The 15,787-nt window shown below is 44.4% G+C and overlaps 1 protein-coding gene across 1 annotated transcript in view; it reads left to right on the top strand.

The window, feature by feature from the left end:
• Positions 1 to 13,957, top strand: part of LOC106562196 (genetic suppressor element 1) — a 486,315-nt gene extending 472,358 nt beyond the window's left edge. Inside the window, exons 11-17 of the mRNA XM_082957818.1 lie at positions 3,740 to 3,852; positions 3,931 to 4,198; positions 5,357 to 5,470; positions 5,712 to 6,074; positions 9,330 to 9,662; positions 10,492 to 10,595; positions 10,965 to 13,957. Of these exons, the coding sequence (XP_082813944.1) occupies positions 3,740 to 3,852; positions 3,931 to 4,198; positions 5,357 to 5,470; positions 5,712 to 6,074; positions 9,330 to 9,662; positions 10,492 to 10,595; positions 10,965 to 11,105 (1,436 nt within the window). The 3' untranslated portion in view covers positions 11,106 to 13,957. The remainder of the gene's footprint in view (positions 1 to 3,739; positions 3,853 to 3,930; positions 4,199 to 5,356; positions 5,471 to 5,711; positions 6,075 to 9,329; positions 9,663 to 10,491; positions 10,596 to 10,964) is intronic.
• Positions 13,958 to 15,787: the final 1,830 nt, after the last annotated feature.

Genomic DNA, 15,787 nt, shown 5'->3' with positions numbered 1-15,787 from the left:
GTTGTAGGTTCTGTTTGTGTAGTGGTGGTAGTATGTACTGAAGTTGTAGGTTCTGTTTGTGTAGTGGTGGTAGTGTGTACTGAAGTTGTAGGTTCTTTTTGTGTAGTGGTAGTAGTATGTACTGAAGTTATAGGTTCTGTTTGTGTAGTGGTAGTATGTACTGAAGTTGTAGGTTCTGTTTGTGTAGTGGTAGTATGTACTGAAGTTGTAGGTTATGTTTGTGTAATGGTGGTAGTATGTACTGAAGTTGTAGGTTTTGTTTGTGTAGTGGTGGTAGTATTTACTGAAGTTGTAGGTTCTGTTTGTGTAGTGGTGGTAGTATGTACTGAAGTTGTAGGTTCTGTTTGTGTAGTGGTGGTAGTATGTACTGAAGTTGTAGGTTCTGTTTGTGTAGTGGTGGTAGTATGTACTGAAGTTGTAGGTTCTGTTTGTGTAGTGGTGGTAGTATGTACTGAAGTTGTAGGTTCTGTTTGTGTAGTGGTGGTAGTATGTACTGAAGTTGTAGGTTCTGTTTGTGTAGTGGTGGTAGTATGTACTGAAGTTGTAGGTTCTGTTTGTGTAGTGGTGGTAGTATGTACTGAAGTTATAGGTTCTGTTTGTGTAGTGGTAGTATGTACTGAAGTTGTAGGTTATGTTTGTGTAGTGGTGGTAGTATGTACTGAAGTTATAGGTTCTGTTTGTGTAGTGGTAGTAGTATGTATTGAAGTTGTAGGTTCTGTTTGTGTAGTGGTAGTATGTACTGAAGTTGTAGGTTATGTTTGTGTAGTGGTAGTAGTATGTACTGAAGTTATAGGTTCTGTTTGTGTGGTGGTAGTATGTACTGAAGTTGTAGGTTCTGTTTGTGTAGTGGTAGTATGTACTGAAGTTGTAGGTTCTGTTTGTGTAGTGGTGGTGGTATGTACTGAAGTTATAGGTTCTGTTTGTGTAGTGGTGGTAGTATGTACTGAAGTTGTAGGTTCTGTTTGTGTAGTGGTGGTAGTATGTACTGAAGTTGTAGGTTCTGTTTGTGTAGTGGTAGTATGTACTGAAGTTGTAGGTTCTGTTTGTGTAGTGGTGGTAGTATGTACTGAAGTTGTAGGTTCTGTTTGTGTAGTGGTGGTAGTATGTACTGAAGTTGTAGGTTCTGTTTGTGTAGTGGTGGTATGTACTGAAGTTGTAGGTTCTGTTTGTGTAGTGGTGGTGGTATGTACTGAAGTTGTAGGTTCTGTTTGTATAGTGGTAGTAGTATGTACTGAAGTTGTAGGTTCTGTTTGTGTAGTGGTAGTATGTACTGAAGTTGTAGGTTCTGTTTGTGTAATGGTAGTATGTACTGAAGTTGTAGGTTCTGTTTGTGTAGTGGTGGTAGTATGTACTGAAGTTGTAGGTTCTGTTTGTGCAGTGGTAGTATGTACTGAAGTTGTAGGTTCTGTTTGTGTAGTGGTGGTAGTATGTACTGAAGTTGTAGGTTCTGTTTGTGTAGTGGTGGTAGTATGTACTGAAGTTGTATGTTCTGTTTGTGTAGTGGTAGTATGTACTGAAGTTGTAGGTTCTGTTTGTGTAGTGGTAGTATGTACTGAAGTTGTAGGTTCTGTTTGTGTAGTGGTGGTAGTATGTACTGAAATTGTAGGTTCTGTTTGTGTAGTGGTGGTAGTATGTACTGAAGTTGTAGGTTCTGTTTGTGTAGTGGTAGTATGTACTGAAGTTGTAGGTTCTGTTTTTGTAGTTGTAGTGTGTACTGAAGTTGTAGGTTCTGTTTTTGTAGTGGTAGTAGTATGTACTGAAGTTGTATGTTCTGTTTGTGTAGTGGTAGTAGTATGTACTGAAGTTATAGGTTCTGTTTGTGTAGTGGTGGTAGTATGTACTGAAGTTGTAGGTTCTGTTTGTGTAGTGGTAGTATGTACTGAAGTTGTAGGTTCTGTTTGTGTAGTGGTGGTAGTATGTACTGAAGTTGTAGGTTCTGTTTGTGTAGTGGTGGTGGTATGTACTGAAGTTGTAGGTTCTGTTTGTGTAGTGGTAGTATGTACTGAAGTTGTAGGTTATGTTTGTGTAATGGTGGTAGTATGTACTGAAGTTGTAGGTTCTGTTTGTGTAGTGGTGGTATGTACTGAAGTTGTAGGTTCTGTTTGTGTAATGGTAGTATGTACTGAAGTTGTAGGTTCTGTTTGTGAAGTGTGGTAATATGTACTGAAGTTGTAGGTTCTGTTTGTGTAGTGGTGGTATGTACTGAAGTTGTAGGTTCTGTTTGTGTAGTGGTAGTATGTACTGAAGTTGTAGGTTCTGTTTGTGTAGTGGTGGTAGTATGTACTGAAGTTGTAGGTTCTGTTTGTGTAGTGGTGGTAGTATGTACTGAAGTTGTAGGTTCTGTTTGTGTAGTGGTAGTAGTATGTACTGAAGTTATAGGTTCTGTTTGTGATGTGTGGTAGTATGTACTGAAGTTGTAGGTTCTGTTTGTGTAGTGGTAGTATGTACTGAAGTTGTAGGTTCTGTTTGTGTAGTGGTAGTATGTACTGAAGTTGTAGGTTATGTTTGTGTAGTGGTGGTAGTATGTACTGAAGTTATAGGTTCTGTTTGTGTAGTGGTGGTAGAATGTACTGAAGTTGTAGGTTCTGTTTGTGTAGTGGTAGTATGTACTGAAGTTATAGGTTCTGTTTGTGTAGTGGTAGTAGTATGTACTGAAGTTGTAGGTTCTGTTTGTGTAGTGGTAGTATGTACTGAAGTTGTAGGTTCTGTTTGTGTAGTGGTGGTAGTATGTACTGAAGTTGTAGGTTCTGTTTGTGTAGTGGTAGTATGTACTGAAGTTGTAGGTTCTGTTTGTGTAGTGGTGGTAGTATGTACTGAAGTTGTAGGTTCTGTTTGTGTAGTGGTAGTATGTACTGAAGTTATAGGTTCTGTTTGTGTAGTGGTGGTAGTATGTACTGAAGTTATAGGTTCTGTTTGTGTAGTGGTAGTATGTACTGAAGTTGTAGGTTCTGTTTGTGTAGTGGTAGTATGTACTGAAGTTGTAGGTTATGTTTGTGTAGTGGTAGTAGTATGTACTGAAGTTATAGGTTCTGTTTGTGTGGTGGTAATATGTACTGAAGTTGTAGGTTCTGTTTGTGTAGTGGTAGTATGTACTGAAGTTGTAGGTTCTGTTTGTGTAGTGGTGGTAGTATGTACTGAAGTTGTAGGTTCTGTTTGTGTAGTGGTGGTAGTATGTACTGAAGTTGTAGGTTCTGTTTGTGTAGTGGTGGTATGTACTGAAGTTATAGGTTCTGTTTGTGTAGTGGTATTATGTACTGAAGTTGTAGGTTCTGTTTGTGCAGTGGTAGTATGTACTGAAGTTGTAGGTTCTGTTTGTGTAGTGGTGGTAGTATGTACTGAAGTTGTAGGTTCTGTTTGTATAGTGGTAGTAGTATGTACTGAAGTTGTAGGTTCTGTTTGTGTAGTGGTAGTATGTACTGAAGGTGTAGGTTCTGTTTGTGTAATGGTAGTATGTACTGAAGTTGTAGGTTCTGTTTGTGTAGTAGTAGTATGTACTGAGGTTGTAGGTTCTGTTTGTGTAGTGGTAGTATGTTCTGAAGTTGTAGGTTCTGTTTGTGGAGTGGTAGTATGTTCTGAAGTTGTATGTTCTGTTTGTGTAGTGGTGGTATGTACTGAAGTTGTAATTTGTGTAGTGGTAGTATGTTCTGAAGTTGTAGGTTCTGTTTGTGTAGTGGTGGTATGTACTGAAGTTGTAGGTTGTGTGTAAGTCAGTACTAACTGCCTCCTCTGGTCATTCCAGGTTACTACTATGAGCTGGATGACTCGTATGATGAGAGTGATGAGGAGGAGGTCAGGGCCCACCTCAGGAGGGTAGCAGGGCAGCCCCCTCTCAAACTGGACGACTCCACGGAGGTACGGGTTTATCCTGCACACACACTCTATACACACTGTTTTCTCCTGGCTTTATAATATGTTCCTCTCCCCCTGTAGAAAGTGGACTTCCTGTGTGTGTTTGGTCTGACCACGGTATCACGACATGACCTCCTGGTGCAGCAGAAGAGGAGGAAGAGGAGGAGGATGCTGAGGGAGCGTAGCCCCTCGCCCCCGGCTGTTCTGTCCAAACGTACCCCTCCTCCCCCGGCCCCCCTCAGCACCCACTTCACCCCAGAGGAGATGGACAGAGCCCCCGAACTAGAAGACAAGAAACGCTTCCTCACCATGTTCAGTCTGTCCCACGTCTCTGTACAGCAGAGGAGAGGTATGTACCCTACATCCTAAACACTACACCCTAACCCCTACTCACCATCTAACCCCCTACCTGTAAACCTGTCATGGACCTGGTTATCATGTTCACTGTGCTCTGGAGACATGTACACAGTGTGACAGACACCTGACATTTCACTATCTGTATTGTTCATTATAACCTGGGTGGTTCGAGCCCTGATTCCTGCTTGGCTGAAAGCTGTTGTATATCAATCCGTATACCACGGGTATGACCATTTTTTTGTTGACTGTTCTAATTATGTTGGTAACCAGTTTAGACGCGTTGTGCCTAAGAACAGCCTTGGTATATTGGCCAAATACCACAACCCTTGTGCTTTATTGATTAATTATACGTTATGTATTAAATACACTGCTGCTAGCATGCATTACACATTACCATGCCTCCCTCTTCAGTGTGACAGCTGGACTTTATGTGAGGAGAAACAGATACACACACACACTGCTGTGGCGAGGCATGGAGTGGCAACGGAAGGTTTACGGCGATCCCGTGCTAATCCTGTGGATTTACCGCATGCTGCCTGCAGATGGCAGTGTGCAGCCTCCCACACAAACACACAGACACACACACACACAGACACACACACACACAAACACACTCACTCACACACACAAACACAGACACACAGACTCACAGCAGAGGTTCAACAGGGATTACAGAGACGTGGGTGAGATGTTAATGCTCTCTCCCTCTCCCTCTCTCTCTCTCTTTCTCTCTCCCTCTCTCTCTCTCTCTCTCCCTCACCCTCTCTCTCTCTCTCTCTCTCCCTCTCTCCCTCTCTCTCTCCCTCCCGCTCTCTCTCTCTCTCTCCCTCTCTCTCTCTCTCTCTCTCCCTCTCTCTCTCTCTCCCTCACCCTCTCTCTCTCTCTCTCTCTCTCTCTCTCTCTCTCTCTCCCTCCCGCTCTCTCTCTCCCTCTCTCTCTCTCTCTCTCTCCCTCTCTCTCTCCCTCTCCCTCTCTCCCTCCCTCTCTCTCTCTCCCTCCCGCTCTCTCTCCCTCCCTCTCCCTCTCTCTCTGTCCCTCTCTCCCTCCCTCTCTCTCTCTCCCTCCCACTCTCTCTCCCTCCCTCCCTCTCTCTCTCTCTCTCTCTCTCTCTCTCTCTCTCTCCCTCTCTCTCTATCTCTCTCTCTGCCAGATAATGAGACAGTGGTAGAGTTGCTTCAGGCCATTAAACAGAAGAGCGTAACCTTGGATACCATCAGACATGCCCCTCACCCCCTATGTAAGACCCCCCCAGCACAGAAGTCAGGTAAGTGCTCACGCGCAAACACACACAAACACACACCCTTCCTCATTCCTTCCCTGCTGTTTGTGCTTAATCTAACAGACAGGTGTGAGAGACATCTCTGTAGTAATGTTACAGCAGTAATGTTATGGGTTGTGGTTCAGATGATTGATTGCCTGCTGATATCTTGATACAGTATATTTATATGAATCTGGGTGGGAATGTGTCTCAATTCACTGACTGTAACATCCATCTGTCCCGACAGATCCTGCCTCAGCACTTTTCAGCGAATCAGATGAGCCACTCAGTGTCAGTCCCTCCTCCCCCGGCGGACTCCTGGGGCAGCCTAAACCTCCCTCCTCCTCTGACGCACTGAGACCAAAGGACCCCCCTCCTCCACTCCCCTACCCGGAAAAGACCCGTGGGCTCCCTGAGGGCCCCTCCTCCAAGAGGAGCGCATCGTCCAGCCTGCTGAATAGCCTGCGGCCCCCCGTGCAGCCTAAAGATGCTCCCCCCAGCCTGAACGGCCGGACCAAGCCCTGGGAGAGCTTTACTGCTGAAGAGTTTGCCCAGCAGTTCCACGAGTCTGTCCTCCAGTCCACACAGAAGGCCCTGCAGAAGCACAAAGGCAGGTTATACCGCAGCAGCTCTCGTTCATACTCCAGGTGGAAGTTACCCTCAGGCACAGATCTAGGATCAGCTTATACTGTGAATCTCCAGATCAAATCAAATTGTATTTGTCACATGCGCCGAATACAACAGGTGTAGACCTTACCGTGAAATGCTTACTTACAAGCCCTTAACCAACAATGCAGTTTTAAGAAAAATAAGAGTTAAGAAAATAAACTAAAGTAAAAAGAAAGTAACGCAACAAAGTAACAGTAAGGAGGCTATATACAGGGGGTACCGCTACTGAGTCAATGTGCGGGGGTACAGGTTAGTGGAGGTAATTGAGGTAATGTGTACATGTAGGTAGGGGTAAAGTGACTATGTATAGATAATAGATAATAAACAGCGAGTAGCAGCAGTGTAAAAAAAACAGGGGGTAAATGCAAATAGCCATTTGTCTAACTGTTCAGCAGTCTTATGGCTTGGTGGTAGAAGCTGTTAAGGAGCCTTTTGGACCTAGACTTGGCGCTCAGGTACCGCTTGCCGTGCGGTAGCAGAGAGAACAGTCTATTACTAGGGTGGCTGGAGTCTTTGACAATTTTTAGGGCCTCCCTCTGACACCGCCTGATATAGAGGTCCTGGATGGCAGGAAGTTTGGCCCCAGTGATGTAATGGGCCATATGCACTACCCTCTGTAGTGCCTTGTGGTCGGATGTACATATTACCTCAATTACCTCGACTAACCGGTGCCCCCACACATTGACTCTGTACCTGTACCCCCTGTATATAGCCTCGCTTGTTATTTTACTGCTGCTGTTTAATTATTTGTTCCTTTTATTTTCTATTTTTTACTTAACACTTATTTTTCTTAAAACGGTATTGTTGGTTAAGGGCTTGTAAGTAAGCATTTCACTGTAGGGTCTACACCTGTTGTATTTGGTGCATATGACAAATACAATTTGATTAGATTAGATTTTCCTGTTGTCCATGATCATCTCCTTTGTCTTGATCATGTTGAGGGAGAGGTTGTTGTCCTGGTACCACCCGGCCAGGTCTCTGACCTCCTCCCTATAGGCTGTCTCATTGTTGACGGTGATCAGGCCTACCACTGTTGTTTCATCTGCAAACTTAATGATGGTGTTGGAGTCATACTTGGCCACGCAGTCATGAGTGAACAGGGAATACAGGAGGGGACTAAGCACGCACCGTTGAGGGGCCCCCGTGTTGAGGATCAGTGTGTCAGATGTGTTGTTGCCTACCCTACCCGGTTTAGTCCCAGGGTGCTTAGCTTAGTGATGAGCTTTGAGGGCACTATGGTGTTGAAAGCTGAGCTGTAGTCAATGAATAGTATTCTCACATAGGTGTTCCTTTTGTCCAGGTGGGAAAGGGCAGTGTGGCGTGCAATAGAGATTGTGTCATCTGTGGATCTGTTGGTGTGGTATGCAAATTGGAGTGGGTCTAGGGTTTCTGGGATAATGGTGTTGATGTGAGCCATGACCAGCCTTTCTAAGCACTTCATGGCTATAGACGTGAGTGCTACTGGGCGGTAATCATTTAGGCAGGTTACCTCGGTGTTCTTGGGCACAGGGACTATGGTGGTCTGCTTGAAACATGTTGGTATTACAGACTCAGACAGGGAGAGGTTAAAATGTCAGTGAAGACACCTCCCAGTTGGAACCACCATAGATCCTAACCCTGACCATTAATGTTGTGCAGCATTTTACCTGATTTTAACGTTCTGTCATAGAGTTTTCCCATCTCAAGGGGTTAAATAAATAAAAATACTATCGTAAGTGCCAATGTATTGCCATTAAAGTAACAGGGTTGAGGTTTTCATCTTAAATCAGCCATAAATCCCCTTGTGACAGAGGGAATGGACGCTTGTTTTGTGCAACAGGGATGGTCAATTGAATGCAAGTTTCCCCCCCAAAAATGTATTGTTAAAATATTTCTAGCCTACCTATCTATGGGTAACAGAGTTGACTTGTTTTGCTTGACTCGCACGGTTTTCCAGCCAAAAAGCTTCAACCCAGCTCACCTGCACCTCAATGTTTATTTTGAAAAACATATTTTAAAAGGAATAGTTTCACCATATTAAAACAATATTAATCTTCAGAAATGATTTTGTCAAACAAGAACATAACTAGGGCTAACAATGATGGTAAAAAATGTGAAGAACTTTGGGTTAAAGACCCAATACAGTCAAAAACATGATATTCCTGTGTTTTATAAATATTTCCACACAATGAGGTTGAGATAATACTGTGATATTGTGAAAAGGATGATAATTCCCTTAAGAATTGTAAGAGCTGTTTGGTGGGATGGAGCTTTGGCCTGTCTGGTGACATCACCAGGCGGTGCATTTGTTAATAGACCAATAAGAAAGAGAATAACAGCTAGTTTTCAGTTTTCACCTCCCCACTCAGACCACTCCCAGACAGTTCTAGCAAAATTCCTTCTTGAGAAATTGCTCTTTGCTAAAAGGCTTTTTATTTTGGTTTATTTTTTACCATTTTAAATGAAAACTATCACAGTACGATCCTTAATTTTTATCCAGAAGTTATTTGAAATGTAGATAAAAACTGCTGCATTGGACCTTTAAAAACATGCAAAGGACATGTTCTGAAGTTTGGCACCTTAGCAAATTTTTATTCAAAAGAAAAATCTGATTTATTGAATTTTCCATGTGGTCAATATTAAAGGGCACTTCATTGAGTATAACAGGCTTATACAATTTAGTATTGGTGCACAATTTCTCCTTTAAATATCAAAGGGGCGCAAAATGTTGTCTATTCGTGGAACAACCCAAGTAATAACAGTGATGATGTGTTAATGTAATATCATTTACATTTTACATTTTAGTCATTTAGCAGATGTTCTTATCCAGAGCGACTTACAGTAGTGAATACATACATTTCATAAATGTTTTCTCCGTACTGGTCCCCCGTGGGAATCGAACCCACAACCCTGGCGTTGCAAACACCATGCTCTACCAACTAAGCCACACGGGACCTTGGGCTATCTTGGGCTCCCGAGTGGCGCAGCGGTCTAAGACACTGTATCTCAGTGCAAGAGGCATCACTACAGTCCCTGGTTAGAATCCAGGCTGTATCACATCTGGCCGTGATTGGGAGTCCCATAGGGCAGCGCACAATTGGCCCAGCGTTGCCGGGGAAGGCCGTCATTGTAAATAAGAATTTGTTCTTAACTGACTGGCCAAGTTAAATAATGATTAAATAAATATAAATATCCCTTTCTCTCCCTCTCTGTCTAGGTGGAGCCACAGTGATCTCAGCGCCCTCTCACCTCCAGGACTCCTCAGTGCACTACAACATTCCAGAGCTGCAGAGCACCCCCAGCCGGCCGCCCCCGCCACACACACACCCGCACGCACACTCCATCCAACACCCGCACTCACACCCGCTCCCCCAGCCCAATGGGCAGCACTGTCCCCCGCACCCCCACCGAGAGCCCCCAGGAGCGAGGGAGGAGCAGTCTGCACCAGAGGACTCAGAAGAAGACGAGGAAGAGGAGGAAGAGGAGGCCCCAGTACCCAGGTGGCAGGGGATTGAAGCGATCTTTGAAGCCTATCAGGAATACATTGAAGGTAAGCAGTCAGTCACTTTTCTGTTTATTTAAAGGCCCAGTGCAGTCAAAACATAATTTCAGCCTGTACATTTAAAAAATATATATATTATTATTATTATTGTAATTATTGTTTTTTGGCCTGTTTTAGTGGGGTGAAGTTTTGTCTATTAGTTAATAGACCAATAAGAAAGAGAGTTCCAAACCTCTCTGCCAATAAAACATAGTTTTCAATTTTCCCCTTCCCACTTAGAGCACTCCCAGACGCTCCTAGTAAAATTCTTGCTTGAGAAATTGCTATTTGCTAAGAAGCTTTTTTTTCTTATTTTTTTAACCATTTTAATTGAAAACAATCACAATAAGGTACTTAATTGGCTGCATTGGACCTTTAATGACTAATGTCCTTGATTTTGGAATGGTTCATGTATGGTTGAAATCTCGAGACCAATGGACATTTATGACTTTTTGGTTACGAGTAGATGTAGCGTATTCCCAACACTAGATGGTGGTATTTATCCTTTTTTACTACTCTCTGTAAACAGTCAAACATACTATCTGTAATGAGTCTTGTGTAGTGAGTTGTGTGCTGTGTGCTGCTTGCCTGTGGCAGTATGGTCTGCTGTAGCTCTACCGGTGTGCTGCTCTCTGGTTATTGGTACATGGAGAGACAGACAGGCAGGGAGTGTTAGCGTGGATGCTAATGAGAACACAGGTCACATCCCCTCAGGCTCACTGTTATTCTCTTCTCCTTCCTCTCTCCCTCTTCTCCTCTGCCTCCCTCCTCTCCTTCTCCTCCTTCTCCACTCCCTCCTTTCTCTTCCCCTGCCTTCGGTCCTCCCTCCCTCTTCCAGAGCAAGGTGTGGAGCGCCAGGTGCTGCAGAGCCAGTGTCGGAGACTGGAGAACCAGCAGTACAACCTGAGCCTGACAGCAGAGCAGCTCTCCCACAGCATGGGGGTAAGACCCTGTCTGCTACATCTATCATCACTGAGCTTCCTTCAAATCGTTTGGAGGAAATATACTTTCTATTTTAATCAGCTATGTTCAATTGTATTCTTCATATTGTAAAATAATATTAAATAATCCCACAGAATTCTAAGCAAATGTGTGTGTGTGTGTGTGTGTGTGTGTGTGTGTGTGTGTGTGTGTGTGTGTGTGTGTGTGTGTGTGTGTGTGTGTGTGTGTGTGTGTGTGTGTGTGTGTGTGTGTGTGTGTGTGTGTGTGTGTGTGTGTGTGCTGCGTTTTTGTAATAATATGTAATAATATGGTTTTATTGACTCTACTTCCCCCCGCTCTCTGTCTCTCGCCCTTCTTCTCTGTTTAAAGGAATTGATGTCTCAGAGACAGAAGCTGGCGGTGGAGAGGGAGAAGTTACAGGCCGAGTTGGAGCACTTCAGGAAGTGTCTGACGCTGCCGCAGCCCCACTGGGCCAGGGGAGGGCACTACAAGGGTTACCCCCCCAGGTGACAGCTCCACAGGAGAGAGGGATGGATTCATGGATTCATTGATAGATGGATGGGGCTGCTGCCAGCCTGCCAGGGACGGTGCCACCAGCCAGTGGTCTGTGCTAACCCTGGGGTCAGAGGGAGCAACAGGCACACACAGGGCAAAGCTCTAGGACTGCATGGTCAACACACACACAAACATACAGAGGAACACACTCACACCATTCTCTTCAGCAGGCACCAGTTACTCTCTTACATTGCAGTCCCAGCCCCGTCCTGGGCTCCCCTCACAGCCACTCCCACACGGACAATCCTGCAACCGGAGAGCAGCTCAGCCCTGGAATGGGTGTGGTCACGTGACAAAGCGCCATCTACCACCAATCCAATGCCCCTACCTCTGGCCAATCGGACAGGACTGAACCTCCCAGCATCTCTCCTGGCGGCAGGTCAGGCCAGCTTTCAAACTTGAACTGCACTTAAAGAGAAAGACCTGAAGAACTACCTGGTGGTACTGTGTTACGACAAAGAACTGTGTTCAAATTAGGGAAGAACTTACAAAATGCACATTTTGGAATGAATAAAGGAAATGTTTTATTTCGAGATGAGAATAAGAATTTAAAAGGTGCTTCAGCCTTGTATTGTAAATAATATTAAGACTAAAAATAATTTTGTATGTTTTTATTACTTTAATCATTGTTCTTTTAAGAAGAAGAAAATAAGCCTGCCATTTTTTTATATGTTTATGCTTTTTTGGTTGAAACAGAAAGCTTTGCTGTTAGTGTTTGTTCTGCTGCTGGTCATGACTGCCCTGTTCGGAGGTGTAGATTGAAGGAGAAAAGGAGAGAGAGAACATGCTCCACTCCTCTCCTCCTCTCCCCCTTTGACCCAGCCATGTGTGCAGCCGTAGCAGCAGCCTGAGCTCCAGCCACAGCCCTCCCTCCCCTGGCCTCCAGGCCCCCTAAGGCTCACTGAGATGGGGGTAAGACCTAACTCCAGGCCCCACAGCCCTCCCTCCCCTGGCCTCCAGGCCCCCTAAGGCTCACTGAGATGGGGGTAAGACCTGACTCCAGGCCCCACAGCCCTCCCTCCCCTGGCCTCCAGGCCCCGTAAGGCTCACTGAGATGGGGGTAAGACCTGACTCCAGGCCCCACAGCCCTCCCTCCCCTGGCCTCCAGGCCCCCTAAGGCTCACTGAGATGGGGGTAAGACCTGACTCCAGGCCCCACAGCCCTCCCTCCCCTGGCCTCCAGGCCCCGTAAGGCTCACTGAGATGGGGGTAAGACCTAACTCCAGGCCCCACAGCCCTCCCTCCCCTGGCCTCCAGGCCCCCTAAGGCTCACTGAGATGGGGGTAAGACCTGACTCCAGGCCCCACAGCCCTCCCTCCCCTGGCCTCCAGGCCCCGTAAGGCTCACTGAGATGGGGGTAAGACCTGACTCCAGGCCCCACAGCCCTCCCTCCCCTGGCCTCCAGGCCCCCTAAGGCTCACTGAGATGGGGGTAAGACCTAACTCCAGGCCCCACAGGCCTCCCAGATCCATGCACTCCGTCAGAACACCAGCCCCACACAGAACCCCTCCTGTCAGGAACAGCAGGTTTTACCACTCTCCCTGTGTGCGTAGTTACCCATGGGAAAGAGTGAGTGACAGTTACTGTGTCATCCTTTATTTTCTCTCTCTCCTTTTTCCCCCTTCAGCTCTAGTCCAGGGATGGGCGCTTAGTAGAACTGATAACTAGACCCATCTCTCTGGACCTTATCATTAAGCACGAGGGGCACAACACCCATTATGATGAGACATTCATATCACTAAACCCACAGAGAGGAGGGAACAATGCAGACAATACCACGTCAAGATTCTTCTCCTTTGTGTTTGCCATAAAAGGAAATAGTGCCAAAAAGTAGCCCTCCCTCACACAAAATATCATGAGACTTTTTTAAACCTCCAAATAGAGTAATTAAACTAACTCCCTGAATTTAAATGACCATCCCACTTCTAAACATATTATATTACTACATTGTTCCCACTTATCATAATGTCAAATCCCTTGCCAACAATTGGTTAATGGTCCATTTTTTTTTCACTTCAGGGCCCTCAAATCCAAAGTCAATTAAAGGTTCTCTTTTGCCAAGTATATGAATCATTGCCCTGAACTGCACTGTGCATCTATAGTGTGTGTTTTCATGCCTGCATCAGTGTCCACCTCGCTGCTGGCCATAGCTGTCTCCTGTGTCTCAGTACCCCTGTTCCCCAGTCTCTCTATTCCCCTACCTTCCTTCTGTGGGAGTGTCTGGCCTTTTAGCCTTGCAGGAGGACCTCCGGCAGCATATATCGCAGTGCAGCGTGGGTATTGTAGTGCTGTCAGTCTGAGTTGACAAGGCTTTGAGTATGTAGTCCTAAAGGGGTTCTGTTTGAACTCCAGTCTGATGCTGTGGATGTGAGATGGCAGGGAGGGGAGGGTGGCTGCAGGTCTGGTCCCTACATCCCTCTTTGTTCCACTCCTGGTGAGCTCTCAGCGGGACACCCAGTTAGGGAGGCGGAACCATGTTTACAGACCAGAGCAGAGCTACGATAGGACCACCACTTGTCAATCAGACAGCAAGCGCTACCACTGAGTTAAGCAGCCAATGAGTTAGCGGGAGGACGTTACGCCCTTCCCCAGAGCCTCCTTACTCTACCACGCACGCACATGCAATAGCCCCCTGACTCTGTGGAGGATGTCTAGACTCTAGATGCTGTGAAACTCTGATTTTAAAATGTACTTGTTTGAATTAATTGTAATGTAATATATTATTTGTTGAATGTAGTAATTAGGTATTTATGAATATATTGCTGTAATTTCAGACAAAAAAATAAAAGAAAATATTTCAAAAATGTACTTGAATAGTCAAGTCTTCTCTTGGCACCATATCTTCCTGCAGGTTCACTGCATCCTTTTTCAGTATCTGAGTAAAATTCTAACTCTGTGTTTAACAGTGAGACTGCATTGAAGTCACACATGTCTGATAAGAGATGGGGATTATCAATTAAGTGTTTCTACTACATTGGATTTACCATCTGTTTATTATGAGGCAGGCAAAAGCGGACAGAAAAAATATAGGGAAATCATCAAATCACTCTTATGTCAAAACTTAATTATCTGTAATTATTGGACATAATATGTGATGGTTATAATGATGGTTAGAATATGCATGGCATAGTTATAAAATGACAGTGTAGATTGTTACAGTACTTAACCACAACTGTTAGTTTAGGACTCGGGAAGGAAGAATCTTCCCATTACATAGCATAGCTTTATATCCTTTTATAAAATGGTTAGTTCTGGCCTAGCATTATGATAATGGCAAACTAAAAGGTGTTTTCCATTCACGCTATATATCACTGTATTATATCAATAACTCTTTGTTAATATTAATTATGATTAAAACTAAAAGGTTCACAACAAAGTATTCAGTGATAAAGTTCATTTGAATCTCATCACAGCCTGAAGGGCAGTCCTTCAGTCGCAGTCAGATAAGTTTCTCTACTCTTCCATCAAACCCTGTCCACCCTACAGTGTGTGAAAAACACAGCGTTTCAATTGAAAAACAATGTTCCATGTTTGTGGAGACTGCATTAACGGTAAACGCTAAATATATCGACTGAATCGGAAATGACCTTTACATTTCAATCGCACTATATCTTTAGCGCTAGGGATTGAATGGAGCCCTTATATAGGACACAACAAATATGTACACAGTAGGCTGGAAGTGGTGTGTTGGAGGACCAGTAAGGGGCACTCTTCCCTCTGGTCTGACAGGGACATTGCCCTGCGTAAGGTGCAGCCTTTCAGATGGGACATTAAACGGATGTCCTGACTGGGGTCATTAAAGATTCCATGGTACTTATTGTGACAGTAAGTGGTGTAACCCTGGTGTCCTGGCTAACTTATTACACCCCTCAATCCTAATGTGTGTCACTCTTCACCTCTACACCATGAAAGCTGATTTCTGGTGAGAATTCTGGCACAAATGGTTGCACCCATAGTTGTGTACGACTAGAGATTCATCCAGTCATAAGGTCATTTAGCAACATTTGAGTTTATGTCTTGTTTGGATATGACATTCTCATTCTGGATTGGATAGATTTGTATCACCCTTATTTCGGCTTGTAGATATTAAACACTTCCTCCAACAGAGGACTTGTGGATTGGCAGTAAAAATAAAACACGGGTTAAAATGGAAAACTATTATATGTAGAGATCCAGCCAAGCAGTCATCAACATCCACTCTGTGTCTTTTCTCAACACCCTCTCAAAGGTGCCTCTGGGAATACTATCGCTTTCAAAATAAAAGTCCCCAGGGTGTAAACAATAATGGTGCTTCAACATTACAGTAAAATAAAAGTCGTAACAAAAGTAAGGCTGGAGATGTTTATATCAACATAAGTCTAGGCTTTAGAGCTTCCATTAGTACATATGTGTTACATCTCTGATTGTTTTGCCTGCCTGCTCTCATCCTGTTGGTGCTCAGCCTCTCTCACTTCCTTTCTGAATTTTCTGACCCCACAAGCTGCATTACACATGCTCTTGAATGCCTCATCATTTTCCACAGGAGGTTTTGTACAGTTGTTCTCAAATTCAACTTCTGGACAAGTCAGCAGTTCCATCAAGAGTTTTCTTAATTTACCAGAATGTCCTTGGCCTGTTAGTTGAATCTTTATCTCACAA

This window comes from Salmo salar, chromosome 11, assembly GCF_965601325.2.
Source record: "Salmo salar chromosome 11, fSalSal1, whole genome shotgun sequence".
NCBI classification, from domain to species: Eukaryota; Metazoa; Chordata; class Actinopteri; order Salmoniformes; family Salmonidae; genus Salmo; species Salmo salar.
Note: the sequence above shows the minus strand (reverse complement) of the source record. Positions and strands in the feature narration are given on the sequence as shown.